At 34.1% G+C, this 25497-nt stretch overlaps 1 protein-coding gene across 1 annotated transcript in view; it reads left to right on the top strand.

Moving 5' to 3' along the window:
- The window catches only part of LOC132747158 (ubiquitin-protein ligase E3B-like), a 33300-nt gene that overhangs the window by 3194 nt on the left and 4609 nt on the right, over nucleotides 1-25497 (top strand). Inside the window, exons 3-25 of the mRNA XM_060736478.1 lie at nucleotides 62-132; nucleotides 799-863; nucleotides 1744-1800; nucleotides 2796-2900; nucleotides 5039-5135; nucleotides 5673-5758; nucleotides 6283-6365; nucleotides 6876-6981; nucleotides 7671-7791; nucleotides 8390-8454; nucleotides 9034-9146; nucleotides 9509-9654; nucleotides 12309-12464; nucleotides 14366-14540; nucleotides 15314-15432; nucleotides 15941-16055; nucleotides 16855-16954; nucleotides 17649-17768; nucleotides 19002-19178; nucleotides 19830-19937; nucleotides 20407-20544; nucleotides 20937-21061; nucleotides 21497-21679. Coding sequence (XP_060592461.1) covers nucleotides 62-132; nucleotides 799-863; nucleotides 1744-1800; nucleotides 2796-2900; nucleotides 5039-5135; nucleotides 5673-5758; nucleotides 6283-6365; nucleotides 6876-6981; nucleotides 7671-7791; nucleotides 8390-8454; nucleotides 9034-9146; nucleotides 9509-9654; nucleotides 12309-12464; nucleotides 14366-14540; nucleotides 15314-15432; nucleotides 15941-16055; nucleotides 16855-16954; nucleotides 17649-17768; nucleotides 19002-19178; nucleotides 19830-19937; nucleotides 20407-20544; nucleotides 20937-21061; nucleotides 21497-21679 — 2631 coding nt within the window. The remainder of the gene's footprint in view (nucleotides 1-61; nucleotides 133-798; nucleotides 864-1743; nucleotides 1801-2795; nucleotides 2901-5038; nucleotides 5136-5672; nucleotides 5759-6282; nucleotides 6366-6875; nucleotides 6982-7670; nucleotides 7792-8389; nucleotides 8455-9033; nucleotides 9147-9508; nucleotides 9655-12308; nucleotides 12465-14365; nucleotides 14541-15313; nucleotides 15433-15940; nucleotides 16056-16854; nucleotides 16955-17648; nucleotides 17769-19001; nucleotides 19179-19829; nucleotides 19938-20406; nucleotides 20545-20936; nucleotides 21062-21496; nucleotides 21680-25497) is intronic.

The raw sequence follows: 25497 nt of genomic DNA, 5'->3' as shown, positions 1-25497 counted from the left end.
TAAATCAGAAAAAATTTGATGGCACTATTGTATTGAATAATATATATATTATCACTTACAGAAAGGAAATTGAAGATTTGATAAATAAACCGGCTACAGATGATGGTGAATACACACCTAATTTCAAACCAGGTAACTTTTTTTTCAAAAATGAAAGAAAGAGAAATTGCATCTACAGTGTAATCTCAACAATGTGTCCATCTGTACAGCAATGACCTCTTTACACCAATTGTATTAATTCTGCAAAAAGTAAGACCTAGAGCAGCACCTGTATGTAAAAAACCAAATGTTTGTTTTCCCATGATTGTTGCTATGAAGTGGTCCTACTGTATATAAGCTTCATCAATTATCCCATCTTATGACATATGTTGAATTCTGCTAAAGCCTGTGCTAGGGAGCGTGGATGGTAGTTTGTACTTGACAGTACCGTCCATGAACAGGCTCAATCAAACCGAGTCTGCAACATTTTCAATTTTGCCATGTTGGACTTTCTTTAGGAATTCTTATTTTCTCTTTTTTACTTTATGATCAAATGTTTTACTTTTCTGAATTTTGGATGAGCATAATGATGGCACTTTAATAAGCATAATCTGATATAGTTAAATCATCGATATGCTTTGCTTTGACCCAGTGACAGCTCTAGACTTATATATTGATTAACATCATTGCTGTATTTATAATTTAGATTTTCATACAGTTTTATTAATTTTAAAAGTGGAAAATATGTACATGTGTACATGTAATACATAGATATTAGCAAATGTACATGTTTTGAGGTTTGTTGTTATTTACTTTCAGCACTGGAGGTGTACAAGTTTATCAGAGGATTCCTGTTTACATACTCTGATGGCGCTGATAGCCATGTATGTAGAAAATTATATTCTATTTATTAAAGATCCTGTATTTTGTAATTAAGGTTGTTACCACACTTAAGTGGAATTTTATATGTGTGTATATAATTATGCTTCTAAAACAAATATTTGTCCACATTATATGTAATCAGTAAAATATATGCATTCATTTCTTATTAGAAAAGTTGACTTGGTTTTTATAGAAAGTAAATTTCTAATTACTTCCCTTTATTAACATGAAATGTAAATTAGATAATATCTTTACAAATAATGCTTTTTGAAACTTACAATTTTGATAAATCTTCATTTGAGCATTATATTTATGATATAAAACCATATAAAATAAATTGATTTACAACTTACAGGATCTTTAAGTGTTCTAAAAGAACAAAATATTTGAGAAAAGTTGTGTTATACCATTTTACAAAATGTGTATAATTGCCCATGAAAACCAATAAAGTCTGAGTTAATGACAAGGTAAAATAAGGTCAGGCTACCTTTTTGTACTTGGTGAGTTGTAGAAAGATTGATGCAGTTGATTGGCTCTTCTGAACTGTGTACACTTTTAGGAAATAATGTTCTGACTTTGTATGTATCTGTTCAACTTTCAATATATTTACATATTGAGGTTGATTGTTGAAACATATTTTTACAGTGTAATTATTTCACTGCTGTGGTTGACATGACTGTATTTCAACTAAAGGGTTGTGTGTTCAAGCTCCACTCCAGTCAGGACTATATTTTCTACACATGACTCCATAACTGGTTAGTTCCTGGTAGAGGAGTCAGAAATGATTATAATTCCTGGATGCAGAAAATGTTAATACACTTTTGCTGTTATTGATATTCACATGGGTCTTTTTCTTTTTATTCAAGATTTTAATTATTTCAGTATCTGGAGTTGTTATGTAGGTATTTGCTGGCCACCATGGATTCAGATGATCTGAAGGTAATGTTACTATTAGCTAAATTTGTTCTGGTGTTTTAGTTAACAGCTTTTAACATGTTAAATTTAATTGTCTTTGCAAAAATGTTTTTATATTATGGTATTAGTTAGACCATATTGCTTAAAGACTTACTGAAATTTGAATAATGGGAAGTGGAACTTTTAAAGGGACTCCCCTCAGGTTATTTTTACATGACAGGCACTGGAAATATTTTTTCAAGATTGATTAACCATTTGAACGAATAACTTGTGCTTAATATGTCAGATCTTTTGCTCTCTCCATTTTTCCAGAATGATTATTTTAGTTGCGAAAAATGACACAAAAATTAAACCCTATAATCACTTCAAACTCAAATTGGACTAAGAATCCCACAAAGATGTGATTTTCAACTTTCAACTATTCCTTTAATATTAACTTTTGCACATCTTTCTGTTTTAAAGGAACTCCACTGAGGTCCAAAAGCCTAAAAACATAAAATTTGAATTTCTTACATAGATAGCACAGAAAGATATGCAAAAAAATACAACAAAATATACTGTGAAATAAATTGAAAATTGAAATAAATTGAAAACTGCATGTTTTTGCCATTCTAAGCCCTATTTGAATGAAAAATGTTGCAGCGCCTTTTGATTTTGGGCCATTTATCACAGTTAGAATAGGAATGATCAGAAATTTTGCACACACATTACTGGTCTAGACCTACATCAAATGAAACAATGATATCGAAAAATTATCTCCAGTACCATGGTGTCTGAAGACCATATTGGAGTCCCTTAAAGTGACCCACTCCAGTTGGTCTGTCCGAAAAAAATCAAATTTATCTTTTCTTTTTTAACTTCAGTGGAGTTATTTGAAACTGTTTTAACTGACTTTAAGGGTTTTCATGCTAGTGGCTTAGGCTAGTCATATTTGCCACTAGCCTTCATATGGGCTAGTATATATGTATATAACACAATTTAGAGTTGTATTACATTGACCTGTTCTGTTTTATTTACAGATATCCTATGTGTCAGTGTCATTGTTAAAGCAGTTTGTGTTATCATGGATACAACAGGTGAAGGACATACTCTGGAAGTGTGTCCTATGCTTGAAACAGATAAAGGTCAGAACCAAGTTCTACAACTCTTGACAGAATTTTGTCATAATTATCTCCCTTTGTTACCTTGCTATTTATATTAAAAGTTTCAAAACTTGGAATATTAAATAATACTCTGTGCTGTGGCACCTTGCAGTCAAGATTGCTTAAAATTTCATTTCAATTTTTGGTATTTTTTTTTCTTGTGTTGGGAAATTGCTCCTTGAAATTGGAAAAAAAACAGTGGCCAAATATCTGTCATCAAAATGGCTAGATGTTAGTTGTTTGAATAAGAAAATAAGGAGGTTTTATATATATGTAATTCTCAATATAAACAGTAAGCTACTTGATAAAGAGGGGTTTAATCTCTCGAAAATGTTGGGAGATTGGTAAAATTTTTGCAAGCAAAGATTATTTATAAAATTGTTTCCATAGTTCTAAAATTTTGGTACCCAGCAGTACAGTGCCTTGTCAGAATGCATGGATATGTAGGTTAGCCTAGCTCTTTACTGGTAGCATATACAAGTTATTTTCATATGCCCTCCTTCAAAGAAGTGGGGGTATATTACTTTGCATTTGTCTGTCGGTCGGTCCATAGACCAAATGGTTTCCGTGTGATAACTAAAGAATGCTTAGGCTAGGAATTTCAATCTTGGGTCAAAGGTCAAGGTCACATTGACCTTGTAGGTTGAAATGTATTCCAATCAGTAACTGAAGAACACTTAGGCCTAGGAACTTTAAACTTGGTATGATGATTGTTCATAATCAGCAGATGATCCCTATTGATTTTGGGGTCAATGGGTCAAAGGTCAAGGTCACATTGACCTTGTAGGTAAAAACAGTTTCTGATCAATAACTGAAGAACGCTTAGGCCTAGGACCTTCAAACTTGGTATGATGATTGTTCATGACCAGCAGATGACCCCTATTCATTTTGGGGTCAAAGGTCAAGCTCACATTGCCCTTGAAAGTAAAAATGGTTTCCAATCATTAACTTGACGACCCATGGGCTGTTGGCCCTTAAACCTGGTAGGTGCATTTGACTTGACCAGTACATGACCCCTTTTGATTTTGGGGTCAAAGATCAAGGTTGCATTGACCTTGTAGGTAAAAATGGTCTCCAATCAATAAATCGACAAGCTATGGGCTGTTGGCCCTCAAATTTTGTTAGTGCAATGGTCTTCAGATGACCCCTATTGATTTTGGGGTCAGGGGAACAAAGGTCAAGGTTGCATTCAAAATGGATTTCCATCAACAATTGGACAACCCATAGACCCTTGACCTGCAAGCTTTACAGATGCATTGCTTTTGGTCAGAAGATGACCTCTATGTATTTTTAGCGTTAAGGGATCAGAGGTGAAGATCACATTGACCTTATAGGTAACAACGCTTTCTGATAAGTATCCCAACTCATGGGCCCTTTACCTTCAAACTTCACAGGTTCATTGGTCTTGGCCAGTAGATAACCCCTATTGATTTAAGGGTCAAAGGTCAATGTCATATTGACCTTGTATGTAAAGACTGTTTCTGACCAATAACTCAATGACACAAGTTGCCTTGGTTGATTTTTATTTTTTTGTTTGTTAAATGTTGGCATACACATTTCAAGGTCTTATGTAATATAACAACTTGGCTGTCATTAATGAGGCCTACATGATTCATGAAATTAATGCATATATTATTTGGTAAGATTTAAAATAACTTTGTTATAAAATTGCTGCACACAACCTTATTACCTTTATGACTAGTAATTAACCCTTATTGATTTTTTGGTCAATAGCTCAAAAGTTAGTCATAATAACCTGATCACATGACTCATTGGCTGCCGATAGGGGGCATGTATGTTTTACAAACATATCTTGTTTAAGAAAAAGTGAACTTACTTCATAAATTGACATTGGCCATGTATATGGTTTAAATGTCTCAATAATTTAAAGGGGAGCATTGCCCAAGTGGTTATGGTGTCTGCCTCTCAACCCAGGGATCATGGGTGAGAGCCCTAATTGCATCACAACCATGTTCCATCATATGACACCAGTACTGGTTGGTTGCAGGAAGCGGACTCAAAAGTGATTGATATAAGTTGCAAGAACTTGTTTCACAATCAAGTTTAAATAAATATGTTTTAACTAATTAAAGGGGTATATACTTCTTGCATATTTACAGCCAGAGAACCATGTGGATGTGAAGATAATGATGGTGTACCTTAGAATGTTAATAACATTTACACATACAGCCACATGGAAAATTATTAAAGGAAAAGGTACTTTGGAATAACATGAAATATCTTCTTAGAGTGAAATGATGAACTTATACGCTATTAGTTATGAAAATTTTTGACAGATAATATGGCTCTTTCTAAATGGTTGATATATATAGCCCAGGCTGCCTGTAAGGGTTATATTGCATACATCCATTTATATAGGGTTGTAGAATCTTCAAATTTATAATACAGCAAACTTCTTTTATTTGAGAAGAAAATGAAATTGCTTCATAAATTAACAGCAGCTGTATATAAAGTTTATATAAATATCAAGATTATACAAAGAAAACCAAAGTAACAAACATCATGAAAGCTAAAGAAGATTTAAGAAGTGTTAACATTTTCAATGAATTGTGAAGTTTTACTTGCTAATTGCGGGGAATCCATGGCCGCGTGGTTAAGGTCGTTGACTTCAAACCACTAGCCTCTCACTACTGTGGATTTTGAATCCCGACTTGAAAGTTAACTGATAAGAAATAAATGCTTAATGTTGATTATCTTCATTTGATTCTTTGAAATTTATTTTATATAATGTAGGTGAGGGTCTTACTGCTGGAATGAATCAACTATGCAACAACATTATGGGACACCTAAATAATAAAGGCCTTTACCCAGCTTTACAGGTATACATTTTGATTTATTTTACATATCAAAGTCTGACTATTAAGTCTTGTTTTTTTGTTAGTTTTTCGTATGCTGGAAATTTCATCTGGCATTTGAGTTGTCTGCGTGCTCCAAGATGATATCAGTTAAGAGCATTTTATAAATGAAGTGCATTCTTAACATGACATCATTTTGGCATGTTGTACATTCACATGCTACTTAAAGAAAAAAGTTACAGAGGAGAAAACATTAACTTCCATGCAAGTTACTTTACCAAGGTAAGCCTTCTAAAATGTGCTTATGGATTTGTCATGCTTATATAGAACAGAGCAAAGATATATCTGTTGAGGAGCTCAAGCCAGTTTCAATTTCATGAAATTTTTGCAATATCTCTGTTGTATTTTGCCACTTGTGTATGTATGTCAGAGGGAGCGTGGTGAATGTAGATGGCAATGATGTCTGCATCCAAGGCACAACCCTTGGTAAGACCACACCTGACCAAGTATTTCACATGTATATGTAATGATGTTGTTTCTATTTATAGATACTGCTAGTAAGAGGTCTAGCAAGAAGTAAACCAGCCTTTACAAAAACATCCTTAACAGCTGTTCTTACTATATCACTCAGGTATATATATTTATCTATTTAATTTTCTTCTAGTACATAAAACAAGTAGGCCTCCTTGTCCAAGTGGTTAAAGTTCTTTACTTCAAATCATAATCCTATTTGTAGCTTTGAATGCCATCTGGGATTTGGTATTATTTCAGTGTAATAACTAGCCAATATAAGGTTGATTGATTTAGTCCAGTGCTTGCTTGTGCCCAGAATAATGCATATAGTAGTACCTTGTATTTTAACTTGACTATTCAAAGAATAGGGAGAGTTATTGAACTCAACTTTGCATCACTGCATCACACTTTGGTTAAGATTTTGTGTGCAAGATGGTTTTTCCAAAAGTACTCAAGGGAATGGGTTGAAACTCCACAGGGTTGTTCTCTGTGACTATCTGACTTGGTTGGTACAGGTCTCATAACTTTGAGTTACCATTTAATTATATTGAATATTTCCTTGTAAACAAATAACCACCGTATGATTGTAGTAATCATCTTTGTATTCTGTATTTTATTTTATTTTCAGACCATTATTAGCAGCAAATTTCTCAGACAATCTGTTAACACTGTTTGTATTAAACATCTTGTCAGTACCAGCGTTAGTGCATCACCTGTCTACAACAGCTCCTGATGTAAGTTTAACTTTGTATATTTCTGTAGTAGGAGATTTCTTGTTTATATAGTCAATGGTCTGAGTTTATGAAAAAAGAGCTGTAAGCTCAAATTCAGATTTAAGGTATTTGATTCGTCAGAAAGTGCCACAGAATGTTCACTGACCAATAAAACTAATTGAACCCAGAAAATTGTTTTATAACCTTGATATCAGGTCACCTGGCAGTCAGCACTGCGGGCTCAAATCTTTAATTTTGTTACATCTGGTAGCCCCAGCTACCTTAATGAAGTTTGGTAGTTATACTAAAATGCCTGCTTTAGCCTCAGATCAAGCAATCTGACGTCATAGTCTACAAGTTAAGTAGTAAAATCATTTTGCAGTGTCTATACGACTTAATGCTGAACTTCCAAAGAAAGATATTTTTCTTAGTTTAAATTTCATGTGTTTCTTACTACACCAATCCTCTCACTCCATAATATATTTTATCATCAGAGTTAAAATGTGGATTGTCTAAATTCCTTATTTCAAATTGGATAAATAATATGTGAACAAAATACAGGATTCTTTGATGGTATCATTTTTTTTCCTAACAAACCAGCCAGATTTATATAAGTACTTAATGCACATAATAAGAGATGGGCAGGTATGATAATTTTTGTTGAATAAATATGTATAAAAACTAGCACTATAATATAATTTCTTTTCCAGTGCCTGACCCACCTGATAACAAACAGGGTGTTCAAGAGATCCTTGGATTTATTGACAAATGAACAGAGTACTAGGATAATATTCAATTCACTAGAGGGAAACTATGCACTGTGTTTGCTGGGTATGATATAATAACTCTTTATTACATGCTTTTCGATTGTTTATAGAAATATATCAGTGAATTAAAACTGGTAATTTCACTGTTTGAAACAGTGAAATTACCACTTTGATAATTTCATTGCTTTGAATTTAAGCCCCTTACGTTGTTTCAGTGAAATACCAGCGTGCACAGTACTGGGTACCAACTTAATGACGTGACGTTGTAAATGACGTCACGTTGTATTATTATTTGGCGCGCTTTTCATTCAGTATTAGGTTAAATGTCTTTTTAAAACGTTTCTTTGCATATAATAAAAAGAAAATTTGTTTAGTTTAGTGTAAGATCGAGATATATTTCACCTTGTGAACACCAAAAGTTCATATTTCACTCGTGGCTGCGCCACTCTTGAAATATACCTTTAGGTGCTCACTTGGTGAAATATATTCTGATCTTACACTGAACTAAACAAATATCCTCTATATATTTAAAGTTTTTATTAACCTGACTATTTGAAGAATAGGGAGAGCTATTGTACTTGCCTAGACGTCTGTGTTAGTGTCTAGGTTACACTAAGATACTGTAGTTTTGTGGTCAACCCTCATAATGTTTTAATTTTCAGCAAACCTGATACAGCTTGGTTACTCGGAGTTAGAAGGCTTGGTGGAAAATACAAACAGTTTTATGGTGATCAAATCTTATCCTCTTAAAATAATTAACAAAACTTTCTTTTAATTATAATAACATCTTGATTAAGTTTGACATGCTTTCAATAACAGTTTAAAATAATGGATTGTTATTTGCACTGTATTTTTTCTGCAAAATAGATGATATATTTATATAATTCATCTTCTATTGTGTGCATCATTTATACACTAGAAGGTATACTGCGGAACAAGCTTACATTTGTTTCAAAGTTTAAAAGGTGAAGCAACAAATGTAAGACAGAAAAAAACATCTATGTACATGTACAGGCATTCTTCAGAAACAAATAAATGGATTCTATATTTAAGTATAAAGATACCACAATGGTGTACCAGTACATGCAATGATTGGGTGTGCTTTGTATTATGTTTGTCTGAGAATTTTAAGTTTTTAATTTTCTTTGCTAAAGTTTTTGGTGAATACTATAACTGTATTGAATAGTCAATCAGATTTTATCATAATATATACATAATTTAAGATGAAACATATTTCTGTTCAACTGATTTAATATTGTTGCCATGGCAGGACATTTATAGAAGTTTATATTTTCTTATATTTTAGACTGTGACAATACGATTGCTGGACAAATGTAAAAACTATGTACAAAATAAGAGATCCAATCTAACACACTGGCATCCTGTACTGGGATGGTTTTCTCAGAAAACTGACCAAGGGTATGTTGTGGTAATTTTATATGAAATAAAATTTAATTAATAGATATATATGGTTCTTTTAGAGCTATAGATACTCTTTTTTGTACATAATGCAAATGAAATTAACAAATTTGATGGAAGATGTCATCATCAATTTTTGCGTAATTTCATTGTTGATGTCAACAACGTCATTTCCTGTAGTTTTTTTTGTAAATTAATGTACTTGTATGAAAAAGGTTTATATATGATTTATAAAATAAATTGGTTTACCTCTCGAAACGTCGGATACTGATGACTTTGTGCAATAGATAATGATTTATGAATTGTTTCCAAAGTCATTTCTATTTTTAGAAAACATTCAATTATGCACATTCTATTTTTAGATTACATGAAGCTATGCCATTTGTTGTAAAGCAGTTACAGATACTATGGTGTAGTAAGATGGTACGATTGTTGTTTCTAGAACTTATAGATTATGTGGACTATGCCAAAGAGATAGACACACAAAAAGCTGCATCCAAAGATAAAGGTTAACATAATTATGCGTTACAGTTTTAACTTTTTCATTTATTCTCACATGCCTGTTTGTTTCTTAGATAAAGCAAAAAAAGCCACCCAACAAAAAGCTGAAAATAATCATATGACTCTTACTTTGTTTATTTCACTTAAAATTTAAAAAAAAAAATGCTGTCCTTATTTCTTAAGGAACACAATTTTGAAATACAGTATTCTAAGTCTGTGACTTATTCAAGATAATTATGATATATTTTGACAGATTTTAGGGTTTTTTTGTGCCCCCACGTTAGTGGCGGGCATTTAGATTTACCCTTGTCCGTCCGTCCGTCCGTCCTTCCGTCCGTCCGTCTGTTCACTTTTGTGTCGCACGTAACTCAAAAAGTATTTGACCAAGAGTCATGAAACTTTACAGGAATGTTGATCAGCATGTGTAGTTGTGCACCTGGGTATTTTCGTCTGGATATTTTTAGTATTTTCAGAGTTATTGCCCTTGACTTAGTGAAATTTTGCAAGTTTCAACTTGTGTCGCACGTAACTCAAAAAGTATTTGACCTAGAGACATGAAACTTTACAGGAATGTTGATCACTATGTGTAGTTGTGCACCTGGGTATTTTCGTCTGGATATTTTTAGTATTTTAAGAGTTATTGCCCTTGACTTAGTGAAATTTTGCAATTTTCAACTTGTGTCGCACGTAACTCAAAAAGTATTTGACTTAGAGTCATGAAACTTTACAGGAATGTTGATCAGCATGTGTAGTTGTGCACCTGGGTATTTTTGTCTGGATTTTTTTAGTATTTTTAGAGTTATTGCCCTTGATTTAGTAATATTTTGCAATTTTCAACTTGTGTCGCACGTTACTCAAAAAGTATTTGACCTAGAGTCATGAAACTTTACAGGAATGTTGATCAGCATGTGTAGTTGTGCACCTGGGTATTTTCGTCTGGATATTTTTAGCATTTTCAGAGTTATTGCCCTTGACTTAGTTAAATTTTGCAATTTTCAACTTGTGTCGCACGTAACTCAAAAAGTATTTGACCTAGAGTCATGAAACTTTACAGGAATGTTGATCAGCATATGTAGTTGTGCACCTGGGTATTTTGGTCTGGATATTCTTAGTATTTTTAGAGTTATTTCCCTTGACTTAGTAAAATTTTGCAATTTTCAGCTTGTGTCGCACTTATCTCAAAAAGTATTTGACCTAGAGTCATGAAACTTTACAGGAATGTTGATCAGCATATGTAGTTGTGCACCTGGGTATTTTCGTCTGGATATTCTTAGTATTTTCAGAGTTATTGCCCTTGACTTAGTAAAATTTTGCAATTTTCAACTTGTGTCGCACATAACTCAAAAAGTAATTGACCTAGAGTCATGAAACTTTACAGGAATGTTGATCAGCATGTGTAGTTGTGCACCTGGGTATTTTCGTCTGGATATTTTTAGTATTTTCAGAGTTATTGCCCTTGACTTAGTTAAATTTTGCAATTTTCAACTTGTGTCGCACGTAACTCAAAAAGTATTTGACCTAGAGTCATGAAACTTTACAGGAATGTTGATCAGCATGTGTAGTTGTGCACCTGGGTATTTTTGTCTGGATATTCTTAGTATTTTTAGAACTATCTCCCTTGAGTTAGTAAAATTTTGCAATTTTCAACTTGTGTCGCACGTAACTCAAAAAGTATTTGACCTAGAGTCATGAAACTTTACAGGAATGTTGATCAGCATGTATAGTTGTGCACCTGGGTATTTTCATCTGGATATTTTTTAGTATTTTCAGAGTTATTGCCCTTAAGTTAGTAAGATTTGGCAATTTTCAACATGTGTCGCACGTAACTCAAAAAGTATTTGACCTAGAGTCATGAAACTTTACAGGAATGTTGATCAGCATGTGTAGTTGTGCACCTGGGCATTTTCGTCTGGATATTTTTAGAATTTTCAGAGTTATTGCCCTTGACTTAGTAAAATTTTGCAATTTTTAACTTGTGTCTCACGTTACTAACAAAGTATTTGACCTAGAGTCATGAAACTTTACAGGATATTGATCAGCATGTGTAGTTGTGCACCTGGGTATTTTCGTCTGGATATTTTTAGAATTTTCAGAGTTATTGCCCTTGACTTAGTAAAATTTTGCAATTTTTAACTTGTGTCTCACGTTACTAACAAAGTATTTGACCTAGAGTCATGTAACTTTACAGGATATTGATCAGCATGTGCAGTTGTGTACCAGGTATTTTCGTCTGGATTTATATAGTATTTTTAGAGTTATTGCCCTTCACTTAGAAAATTTTTGCAATTTTCAACTTAAGTCGCAAGTTTCTCAAAAAGGATTTGACATAGTCATTAAACCTTATGGGCAGGTTGCTCAGCATATTTTAGATTTGCACCTGGGGTTTCGCTTGTGGATTTATCCAGTATTTGTAGAGTTATTTCCCTTGACTTAGTAAAAAGATTGACAGAACAGTGGGGCGGTGGGGGCACCCGTGTCCTATGGACACATTTCTAGTTTTAAATTGTAATTGCCTCATAAGTCATGCTAGCTTTAATTATTCTTAGCAAAAAATCTAGAGGCTGCTTTACTCATAATATATGACTTTGGCTGTTCAACATATTATATTATTTGAGTTTTAATCTTTGAACTTAAAGTAAAATGGATATTGATTTATTTCAGGACTTTTTAAGAAGGCATTAGATAAAGCATCCTCCAAAAATGCTGTCTCAAAAATCAAACTTGGCAGCACTATAGCCCAGTCAACCTGCTTACCATGTGCCTTGTACCAGTGTGCCATGAACACCCTGTCTCAACTTAGACTTGATATAGTCAGTGGTATGTAGAAGAAGTTTTTGTTGATGAATATAGGTGTAAACCCACATAGCACAATAGGGAAAGCTTTGGATCTGTAATCAAGGGTTTTGATATTTGGGCAAGGCAAAATTTTCATAACAATATGAGCCGTGTCACGACAAAACCAACATAGTGGGTTTGCGACCAGCATAGATCCAGAGCAGCCTGCACATCTGCGCAGTCTGATCAGGATCCATGCTGTTCGCTATCAGTTTCTCTACTTGTAATAGGGTTGGTAAGCAAACAGCATGGATCCTGATCAGACTGTGCGGAGGCTGGTCTGGATCTATGCTGGTCGCAAACCCATTATGTTGATTTTGTCGTAACCGGCTCATATCTTGGACATTAAGTTTAATGGTCATATGTCTTACCACTAACTCAGAAATCATGTGGGATTAGTACATGTAGTTAGTCACTTGCATTGAAATTGGTAATTATACCCCCACAAATGAAGTTTAGGGGCGGTATATAGGAGTCAGCTTGTCGGTCGGTCGGTCCGTCGGTCGGTCCGTCGGTCGGTCCACATCATGGTTTCCGGACGATAACTAGAGTTTGGAATGAGGTATTGTAATCAAACTTGGTATATAGCAACCTTATGTGGAAACTCCGGTTGGTATTGCATTTGGATCCCCTGGGGTCAAGGTCAAGGTCACCGTTACTAAAAATAGAAAAATGGTTTCTGGACAATAACTAGAGTTAGGAATGAGATATTGTTATCAAACTTGGCGTATAGCAAGCTTATATGAAGACCTGGGTTGGTATTGCATTTGGGCCCTCTGGGGTCAAGGTCAAGGTCACTGTTACTAAAAATAGAAAAATGGTTTCCGGACAATAACTTGACTTAGGAATGAGATACTGTAATCAAACTCGGTGTATAGCAAGCTTATATGAAGACCTGGGTTGGTATTGCATTTGGACCCCCTGGGGTCAAGGTCAAGGTCACCGTTACTAAAAATAGAAAAATGGTTTCCGGACAATAACTAGAGTTAGGATTGAGATATTGTTATCAAACTTGGCATATAGCAAGCTTATATGAAGACCTGGGTTGGTATTGCATTTGAACCCCCTGGGGTCAAGGTCAAGGTCACCGTTAGGAAAAATAGAAAAATGGTTTTCGGACAATAACTAGAGTTAGGAATGAGATATTGTAATCTAATTTGGTGTAAAGGAAGCTTATATGAAGACCTGGGTTGGTATTGCATTTGGACCCCCTAGGGTCAAGGTCACCGTTAGAGTGTTGCTAAAAATAGAAAAATGGTTTCCGGACAATAACTAGAGTTAGGAATGAGATATTGTTATCAAACTTGGTGTTTAGCAAGCTTATATGAAGACTTTGGTTGGTATTGCATTTGAACCCCCTGGGGTCAAGGTTAAGGTCACTGTTACGAAAAATAGAAAAATGCTTTTCGGACAATAACTAGAGTTAGGAATGAGATATTATAATCTTATTTGGTGTATAGGAAGCTTATATGAAGACCTGGGTTGGTATTGCATTTGGACCCCCTAGGGTCAAGGTCACCGTTATAGTGTTATTTAAAATAGAAAAATGGTTTCCGGACATTAACTAGAGTTAGGAATGAGATATTGTAATCAAACTTGGTGTATAGCAAGCTTATTTCAAGACCCCAGTTGTGATTACAATTAATTGAAATATTTCTTTGTACACAGTTGATAGTTTTTGTTCAAATTTTTCTTCAGACTACTTTTTTTTCAAAATTCAAAGTTGCTGGTGGGGGTATTAATCACCTTCAGTGATAGGTCTAGTTACTGTTTAGTTACGACATGTTATTAAGATTAAGAGGCTTTTTTATGTGTGTTTATAGAATTGAATAAACAATGTTTTGTAATCATGCTAAGACAGAAAAAACATTGATCATTTGTAGGGTTAAGTTATAATGAGATCTTACTGCCCATCTTGTGGAGGTTTTTATGTGATATGGGACCTAACTGTGGACTCAAGGTGTTCCTGGATTTACTACAACAGACTCCAGAGAGTACCATACACCCAGTGTTTAGTCTACTTACACTGTTCTGTGAGGCAGCATCAAACTATATATGGTAAATATGTTAGACATTATATATAATATATAATTAACATGATAATTATAAGCATATTTATGAAAATTTATTACCGTATTTTTGTGTTATAACAGCATAAATGTGAGTTTCAAACTTACAATTATGAATCAGCTGCTAATAGATGTTATCTGGAGCCCTGCAAATGTGGGTTTTTCCCAGAGCTAATCTGTACAAACAAACTTACTGTAATAGCTTCACTGTGCACTACCTGTCACAATAGATTAGTTGCACTTATTTTCGAAGCTGTAACTGTAAAAGTTTGTTTTGTATCTGATTGTGTACCTGGATTAGATGGGGAAAAACCCAAAATATTCTTAATTCCTGAATAAGCCTATTGGATGTCAACATAAAAATTGCCTACGCTTGTTCAGTTGTACGGTTATATTATGTCCTAGCGTTAAATGAAGGTAGGTATTTTTGTCACAGGTTGAGAAAAGTTTCCAACACATCCATGACACTAACCTGGAATCCAAGGAATACCAAACCTACTCAGCTATTCTCACGTTTACACATATTATCTTCAAATTAGTAAACAGTTCAATGAAATGACATTTACTTTTTTGACATTTTGAGAAGTAGAGATATAAATAAAGTTTTCAGGATTTTTCCTGAAGTCCAGCATTTTCAGTCTCCTGAAAGCCTTCTTTTTCCTAATTGAAACTATAGAAAAATCTGCTTAATTCAGGATTTTTAGGATTTTCTAAAATTTCCAACTTTTACCCATGAAATCAACATTCCCCTATCTTTTACAGCACATTGGATCACATAGAGATGTTTGAGCATCAGAAATTATTTAAAGTAGAAGACTACATAAAGATGAGTGAATTCCTTAACCTGTTTGTCTTTAGAGTTGTCTGGGGTGGACTTATGTGTAAGTTTTTAATTCATTTTAATCTGCTGACTCAGCCATTTCCTTTTGCATGTTATATACAAATTGAAGTGTATGTATATGGTTTCCTAAACTAGCTTTAGTTAAAAAATATTTTTTGGTTTAAACATATTTATTTAAGCTAGATTGTGAAACAAGTTCTTGCAACTTATATTAATCACGTTTGAGTCCACATATAAAGAAACATGATTCCTATGTAGTGAGCAGACACCTTAACAACTAGGCCACTGCTCCTCTTAAAATATTTGACTTTTCTTATCTTTAATTATGAAATTTATTAAATCCATGGAAATTTTCTTTCAAAAATATATTAAATAAAAAATCATAAAAGTTAAACTTTACAGCATTTTTTACAAAAGAGTGTTGCTAAAAAGTACATTATATTTATAAGTGCAATTTATATATGAACAGTTTTTCTTAGCATAGATTTATAAATTTATTGATTCACTGCCATTCAATTTTAAATGGTCATAGTATATAAATTTTACAGCAATCAGCACGGCAAGTAGTAGCGATGTATTTACGTCAGCCCGAGGGTTGTTGATGATACTGTACGAGAGTGACAGCCGCAGGAACTATGCTCCCAAAGACCACTGGCTTATAAAGTATGTTTATAGTTGTAACTTTTTTATGCCTGAAAAAATCACTCTTTTTAATATTTTTAAATAAATCAGATTATTTTTCCTTGTTACTAGTATTTTACATTCAGCTTGCCTCTTCAACTTCTGTAGTTCTTTTAAGTTCAGTACCAACATTTTGTACTTTGGTTATTCTGTGCCAACATTTTAGTGGTTCTTGACCTATTTAGTTTCATGGATTTTTGCTTGCTTCTGGGGTTCTTAAAACTGTTTCGGTGATAATATGTCTGTCATTGTGGTTCTATGATCACTTTGGTCATGCAGTGCCTTTGGTTTTGTGTCTGTGTTACTGGTTTTATGCCTGTTTGGTGGTTCTACAATTGTTTTAGCGGTCTAATCCTGCTTGGATGAGTCAGGATCTATGCCTGTTTTTCTGTTTGCTTATTCTACATGTTCTACACCTGCAGTTGTTTGCGTATAAAAATTTTTACAGAGAAAAACCTGGAACCTTCATCTTTAAAACAAAAAGTTGCCATAGTTTATTGAGAGCATTAAAATACCAACATTTATAGTTAAGTTGTAAAAGACTAAGAATTTTTACTTTTTATTGTTTTTTGATAGAGTGAAAAATACTTGAAGAGTGAAAAAACTTGAAGAGTGAAACACACTTGAGGATTCATTAGGAAAGTTATAAAGATATACTGCTTTATGAGTTTCTATATTGACCTGTTTCATAAACATTTTTTAAGAATACTTTATAGAACAAATTATACCTATACCTATTTATACCAATGTACACTACTCAGCAATTATATTTTATTTGCAGAGATGTAAAGCCTAGCAGTTTCCTTAGCGAGTTAGATAAAGGGAGAAAACTGGCTCAGTTTATCCTGCAGAAAATTCCACACATCATTCCATTTGGAGAGGTAGGTTTGAAGAATATATTTGTTAATTTAGTGAGAACATTTCTGTTGTGGCTTATGGAAAGACTGGTTCTTAGAGAAGCCAAGAGGTTGAAGCAAAAAATTTTAATGATTTTTCCCTCATCACCATTGGTTTAAATCTAACCAGGGACTTTGGATTCATAGTTGTGAGGGAGCTGTCTAGGTAGCATATGGAAGGTTCTACAAGGTTGCCAGCTTTTAGTCCAAAATAGTTTTCACAGAGAGGCATATAATATATTCATGCAGTAAGGTTGGACAGTGGCAATATGACTTTTACAGTAATATGTTGGTTTCACATAAATAATTAAAAAATATGTATAAACTTAAGGTAAATCATATGACAAGATGCCTATGGGGGTATATTTACTTGTGCTTAAAACAAATAAGTCAAGGCAAAAAATATGAAATATACAGAGATCTACAATTGAACAGCAATATTTTCATTTCTATTTTATAAGTTTCATCTAATGCCCTGAGGTTTTCCTTTACCAGTACAGCTTTGAAGTAGCCATACAACTCTATTGTGTTGAAGCTAACAGAAAATCTTATTCCCTATCTTCCAACCCCCCCCCCCCCCCAAACAAAAAAAAAACAACAAAAAATAGTTTCATAGATTTTCTAAACTTTGAGATAATGAATATAATAACATATATCAATATGTGTTCTATTTTTATAGAGAGTTAAGATATTCAGGAAGAGTGTTCAGAAGGAGAGAGAAGTGTTAGGTTTGTGTGAATCTGTCAGTGCCACACCACAGTCCACCTTGATTACAGTACATAGAAGCCGGATAGTAGAGGTTGGTTTGAATTATATATTGATAAAATATTCTTCTCTCAATATCTAATTACAGTTGACTCTCAATAAGTCAAAATCGCTTTACTCAAAATTCCGCCTTAGTCGAATAATTTCTTAAGTCCCGTCAAATTTCCTTCTTTATCTTTGTATTTTAACTCCGCTTAGGTCAAATTTTGACTTACCGAGACTTCTGTTTAGTCGAAAAGAAAATTTGGTCCCGTCAATTAAAGTCCACATATTTTCATCTCAATTAGTCGAAGTGTGAAAACAGCCGACTGATCAAAGGTCGGCGACATCAAGGTGAGATGTTGTCACTCGTGATTTACACGTTTCATAGTAATTTTAATTGCCGGTCATCATGTTTTATTAACACGTCGTAAAAGTGTCTTTAATCCGTTTCACGACTTATTTGGTTTTAACAGTTAGATAACTAAATTAAAATTTAATTACATTTCTTTAAAAAAAGTTGACTCGTGCCAGTCTGACGGGTGTTAGTCAAATAACAGCCTAGGTATTGATGTGTATTATCAACGTAAATGATATTTGTATAATTAATGTTCCGTCATATTGCATACATTAATTTGTACTTCCGGTTCACGATAGTTGCTAATTTCGTTTTCGTCCGATGATCAATTAAATCAAATATAATTGTGTGTTTATGTTTCACTATTAATATACATGTGTTAAATTTTGAATGATATATTTTTGTTCATTTATAATTTGTAGTTGAAAGTGATTTACCGTCATTTCAATGGTTAAATATTGCAGCATTGCCGCTAACAACAATAAGAAACCTTCTTCTTTGCACATTCAATCAGGTACATGTATATACATGTACGAAGTCAACGTTATGGCGGTAGTTCCACGTTACTCGAATTCCGTTTCTCTCGAAGTAAAATACCCAGTCCCTTGGATTTCGAGTTACCGAGAGTCAACTGTATCTATAAACCATACTGGTTTGTCCAGGCTTACCAGAATGGTCAATGACTCTCACTTTAACATGTCTTTACCCTGGCTCGAAACCATGATACTAGTCAAAGAGACAAATAAATTAACCGCCAGGGCACCTGTTCTCTTAAAGAGATGTGTGACTAAGATTAAGAAGCTAATGTTGTTAGAAAAGCCTGTTATGTGGATCGGCTATCGAAATATGACCAAAAAAAAATGTGTTAAAATCAGCGTAACAACTAGAAAAAGAAATAAAACACAAAAATTTTGTACTTTATGATTGCAGGATGGTTACAGGCAGCTTGCCCAGGTTCCTCCTCGAGCTATTAAAGGGGTAATCAGGGTAAGGTTTATCAATGAACAGGGACTGGACGAGGCCGGTATAGATCAGGACGGTGTATTTAAAGAATTCCTTGAGGAAACTATAACAAAAGTGTTTGATCCATCCTTGAACCTGTTTAAGGTAAGATTTATAAATATTTCACACAAGTCTACATTTTGTATTTTATGAACATTTAATTCAATAAAACAAAAATCAGAGTATTTTTCAAGATTTTATGAACTGAGTGACTGGTAATTTTAGTTGCAGTTTGCTTAAATTTGACAGGTATTTACATAAGAGTTGGCTAGATGAGATTCAATCCCCTTTTAAATGAGGGGATCTCTTTATTTAATGATTGAGGCATAGAATCATGATCATTAAGAGGTGACTAAATGTGTTTAAATAGCTAGAGTCTATGCATCTCTTAGCTCCAGCAGGTGAACTGGTTTTGCTTTGAAGTTTGGTAATCCCAAGGTTAGCCAAAATCATCCTTTCTGTTTGGACACCACATGACCTAAACTGTAGGTGTGAAGTAAAACCAGAAAAACAGATAAGATTCAAAAATGAAAACATTGTCTTTATTTGTTGATAAGAAAGAACAGCTCACACATCTTACAACAGTGATAATCTTTGATGCATTTGTTTCATATTTAAATTTTTATCTCAAAATTTCAGACAAAGAAACACAGTGTAATTACTTTCAAACATTACGATTTTGATCATGACAAATATTGTTTAAAATTCAGCAAAAAAAGATCTTAAAGTTTAATCTTAAACTATATTATATTACAGGTGACGAGTGAGCAGAAACTGTATCCATCTTCTACCTCCTACATACAGGAAAACCATCTCTTCTTGTTTGAGTTTGTCGGTAAAATGCTTGCCAAGGCTGTTTATGAGGTAACCAATACAAGAGTTACAGCCCCTAGACTTAAATTTTTTTAAAGAAATACTTAAGTGCCCGTTTATACCTGAAATATAGCTTTGAAGGCCACCTGCGGTTTTCCTTCACCAGTAAAGCTGGAAAGTTGCAATATGACTGATACTATGTCGGTGTGACATTAACACAATTGAAAAAAGAAGGACTTCAGAAGAATTAGTTAGTGTTCAACTCGTACATTTCTGAAAGTTATGCATAAGTTATTATCTAGTTATTTGTTATTAAGTCTCTTGTTATTTAATATACATGAATATTACATGTAATCAGAATAAAATGCATCATAAAAAATATTTTGAGAGAGATTTTTTTAGTATTTATCAATAGTTAAGTTCACAGGCAGCAAATATATTTTTCGGAAAGAATATAAATAGATAAGCTTACAAAGTTAAAAGATTTTATGTTGCGTAATTTTTTTTTCTTGTATTTTAGGGCATCATCGTGGAGGTCCCATTTGCTCCATTCTTCTTGACTCAGATTCTGGGTCACAGTTTTAGTTCAACGTACAGCTCTCTTGATGAATTACCGTCCCTGGATCCAGATCTTGCCAAGAATCTGACATATATCAAGGTAATATATTAACTGATTTGGACTGAATAAATTAATTTAAGTAAGTTTAATTATGGAAATACTTGCTTTTGCAGAAAGTAATATATAGAGTTTTAGGCAAAGAGGCCTGATTTTTGGTGGGTGTTTTTTGTTTTTTTCGTGGAGAGGGGGGTGGGAGGGCCATAATTTGGCATGATGAATGCTGTTTTATTACCAGTGAGAGGCATATTTGAAATTTTTTACTGTACATAGCTTAGTAAGTTATTATAATTACCACTAACATACATGATCATAAGGTTAACATTACAATGGAATCATTATTATGTAAATACATTCTCATTACACATTCTTAAATGACAGCTACATGTAGTTGGATTCTCCTACTTAAATTTTTGAATAATCTTTATCCACAGCATTTTGATGATGATGTGAGTGACCTTGACCTTACATTCTGTTATGATGAAGATATTATGGGGAGACTAGAGACTCATGAGCTGGTACCTGGCGGGAAAGCTGTAGCTGTAACCAACGACAACAGGTTTGTCAGTTTTAGTACATACAATGTAATCTTTAAAAGGCCAACCTCTTAGAAGCAATAACCTTAATAATCCTGCCAAATAATAAAAATGACTTTACTCTCCTCCATAGAGCAGTCAATACCTCTCAGTAAAGGATGTTGTTGTACAGATGTTTTTATTAAACTAAAGGGAAAGATGTAGTAGATAGGGACATACACATATGAGGAAAACTTGTGTATATTTTCTTGCTTAAGAACTTTTATATTTGAAAAACAATGTGTTATAAAACACAATCACCTTGTGCAAAGAACATACAAAAAAATCTGTTTCAGAACTTTAAATAGCATTTTAAGACACCATCAAATATTTTAACGAGTTTATTGTTTTTTATAAATTGTTAAATTCTATGGTATTATTTTTATTATGGTAAAACACTGTGACACATAATTTTGTAGGATACGTTACGTACACTTGATGGCACATTTCCGTATGTACAGACAGATCAGGGATCAGACGCTAGCGTTTATCAAGGGATTTAAATCTGTCGTGAATTCTGATTGGTTAAGTATGTTCTCGTCACCGGAGTTACAGAAACTGATCTCTGGAGATACAGCGGATATGGATACCAGTGACCTCAGGTAATGAACTCATTGCAAGCTGGGAAACAGTGTACTTGAGCTATAAATAGAATTCTTTTATTATAATACTTAGAACAGTATAGTGTACTTGAGATATAGATAAGTCTGAAATTTGCCTTGTACTTCACTTCAGTGTTGTTATATTTTTATGGTGTTTTGGTATCATTGACTTCAGCACTTGTAGAAAATTGAATACCGCTCAAACCTGTGCTGGAGGGCATTGAGGGATTTTACACTTTTTCATTATCTCTCATATACAGACTCAATTAAACTGAGTCTGCAATTTTCATGTAATTTTATTGTGATTAATGCTTTTGACGGGTCACCTTTTATTGAGTTTTTTTTAGCTCACCTGTCCCAAAGTGACAGGGTGAGCTTTTGTGATTGTTTTTCGTCCGGCATCCGTCCGTCCACACTCACAGGAGAGTATTTATGTGGCTAGAGGGACAATAGGTAACTGTTCTTTCTCTTTGATGTCATTCATTCCGTAATGCTTTTATGTGGCTATTTTCTTTTGTGTGGCTAAAAAGAACAATAGAGAAAACAATAGAGTAGCCACATAATTACTGTCCTGTGAGAACTTCCGTCCGTCAGTCCATCCGTCCGTCATCCGTAAACTTTTACTTTAAATGACATCTCCTCATAAACCACTAAGCCAATTTCATCCAAACTTCACATGAATTTTCCTTTGGTGATCACCTTTGAAAATTGTTCAAAGAATTTAATTCAATGCAGAACTCTGGTTGCCATGGCAACCAAAAGAAAAAACTTTAAATATCTTCTTCTAAAAAATCCAAAGAGCTAGAGCTTAGATATTTGGCATAAAACATCTTCTAGTGAATGTCTACCAAGTTTGTTCAAATAAAAGCCCTGGGGTCCAAATTGGCCCCGACCCAGGGAGTCATTGATTTTCCCTATATGCATATAGTAAAACCTTAAAAAAATCTTCTTTTAAAGAACCCAAAGACCTATAGCTAAGATATTTAGCATGAAACATCCTCTAATGGGTGTCTACCAAGTTTGTTCAAATAAAAGCCCTTTGGTCAAAATTGGCCCCACCCCACGGGGATATTGATTTTCCCTATATACATATAGTTAAAACTTAAAAAATCTTCTTTTAAAGAACCCAAAGAGCTAGAGCTAAGATATTTAGCATGAAACATGTTCTAATGGATTCGTACCAAGTTTGTTCAAATAAGAGCCCTGGGATCAAAATTGGCCCCGCCCCGGGGTCATTGATTTTCCTTATATGTGTATTGCAAAATCTTAAAAATCTTCTTGTAAAGAACCCAAAGACCTAGAGCTAAGATATTTAGCATGAAACATCCTCTAATGGCTGTCTACCAAGTTTGTTCAAATAAAAGCCCTGGGGTCAAAATTGGCCCCGCCCGGGGGGTCATTGATTTTCCCTATATGCATATACATGTAGTAAAAACTTAAAAAATCTTCTTTTAAAGAACCCAAAGACCTATAGCTAAGATATTTAGCATGAAACATCCTCTAATGGGTGTCTACCAAGTTTGTTCAAATAAAATCCCTCGGGTCAAAATTGGCCCCGCCCCAGGGGGTCATTGATTTTCCCTAAATGCATAAAGTAAAAACTTAAAAAATCTCCTTTTAAGGAACCCAAAGAGCTAGAGCTAAGATATTTAGCATGAAACATGTTCTAATGGATTTCTACCAAGTTTCCTGGGGTCAAAATTGGCCCCGCCCCGGGGTCATTGATTTTCCTTATATGTGTTTTGCAAAAACTTAAAAATCTTCTTGTAAAGAACCCAATGACCTAGAGCTAAGATATTTAGCATGAAACATGTTCTAATGGATGTCTACCAAGTTTGTTCAAATAAGAGCCCTGGGTTCAAAATTGGCCCTGCCCCGGGGGTCATTGATTTTTCCTATATGTGTAGAACAAAAACTTTAAAAATCTTCTTTGAAAAGAACAAATAGCTAGAGTTTAGGTACTAAGCTTGAAACATCTTCTAGTGAGTGTCTACCAAGTTTGTTATAATAAAAGCCCTGGGGTCAAAATTGGCCCCGCTCCGGGGGTCATTCATTTTCCTTATATGTGTTTAACAAAAACTTAAAAAGTCTTCTCTGAAGAAACTCAAATAGCTATAGTTTAGTTATTAAGCAGGAAGCATCTTCTAGTGAGTGTCTACAAAGTTTGTTCAAATAAAAGCCCTTGGGTCAAAATTGGCCCAGCTCTGGTGATATTGATTTTCCTTGTATGTGAATAGCAAAAACTTAAAAATCTTCTTTGAAAAGACCCAAATAGCTAGAGTTTAGATATTAAGCATGAAACATTTTCTAGTAAGTGTCTACAAAGATTGTTCAAATAAAAGCCCTTTGGTCAAAACTGGCCCTGCCCCAGGTGTGTCATTGTTTTTAACTATATGTGTAAAGAAAAAACTTGACCAGCTAGACCTTAGATGTGTAGCATGAAACATCTTCTAATGGGTGTCTACCAAGTTTGTTCAAATAAAAGCCCTGGGTTTTAAACTGGCCCCGCTCGGGGGCCTTTATACAGGTAAGCGACTTCAGGGCCATCATGGCCCTCTTGTTATTCTTACACTTAGAATAGTGTAGTATTATCTCATAGAATTAGATTTTTGGGTTTAGCTGATGTATATGGTGCAATCATTTTGAGCTCACCTGAGCATATGCTCAGGATGAGCTATTAGGATCACTCTTCGTCCGTCGTCTGTCATCCGTCGTACATCGTCCGTTGTCCGTTCACACTTTTCAACTGACATCTCCTCTGAAACCATAAGGCAGATCATAATGAAACTTCACAGGGATGTTCCTTATGTGAAGCCTTAACAAAGCTGTTCAAAGAATTCCATTCCATGCAGAACTCTGGTTGCCATGGCAACCAAAAGAAAAAACTTTAAACATCTTCTTCTAGAAAACCCAAAGAGCTAAAGCTTAGATATTTGGCATGAAACATCTTCTAGTGAGTGTCTACCAAGATTGTTCAAATAAAAGCCCTGGGGCCAAAATTGGCCCCGCCCCAGGGGGTCATTGATTTTCCCTATATGCATATAGTAAAAACTTTAAAAAATCTTATTTTAAAGAACCCAAAGAGCTAGACCTAAGATATTAAGCATGAAACATCTTCTAATAAGTGACTACCAAGATTGTTCAAATAAAAGCCCTGGGGTCAAAATTGGCTCCACCCCAGGGGGTCATTGATTTTCCTTATAAGCATATAGTAAAAACTTAAAAAAATCTTCTTCTAAAAAACCCACAGAGCTAGAGCTTAGATATTTGGCATGAATCATGTTCTTACGGATGTCTACCAAGTTTGTTCAAATAAAAGCCCTGGGGTCAAAATTGGCCCCGCCCCAGATGGTCATTGATTTTCCCTATATGCATACAGTAAAAATTTTAAAAAATCTTCTTTTAAAGAACCCAAAGAGCTAGACCTAAGATATAAAGCATGAAACATCTTCTAATAAGTGTCTATCAAGATTGTTCAAATAAAAGCCCTGGGGTCAAAATTGGCCCCGCCCTAGGGTCATTGATTTTCCCTATATGCATATAGTAAAAACTTAAAAAAATCTTCTTCTAAAAAACCCAAAGAGCTAGAGCTTAGATATTTGGCATGAAACATGTTCTAATGGATGTCTACCAAGTTTGTTCAAATAAAAGCCCTGGGGTCAAAATTGGCCCAGCCCCAGGGGGTCATTGATTTTCCCTCTATGCATATAGTAAAAACTTTAAAAAAATTCTTTTAAAGAACCCAAAGAGCTAGAGCTAAGATATTAGGCATGAATCATCTTCTAATGGGTGTCTACCAAGATTGTTCAAATAAAAGC

This window comes from Ruditapes philippinarum, unplaced genomic scaffold (genome assembly GCF_026571515.1).
Source record: "Ruditapes philippinarum isolate M1 unplaced genomic scaffold, ASM2657151v2 ctg8191_1_1_1_1, whole genome shotgun sequence".
Taxonomy (NCBI): domain Eukaryota; kingdom Metazoa; phylum Mollusca; class Bivalvia; order Venerida; family Veneridae; genus Ruditapes; species Ruditapes philippinarum.
The sequence above is the reverse complement of the archived record's forward strand: the minus strand, read 5'-3'. Positions and strand labels throughout refer to the sequence as shown.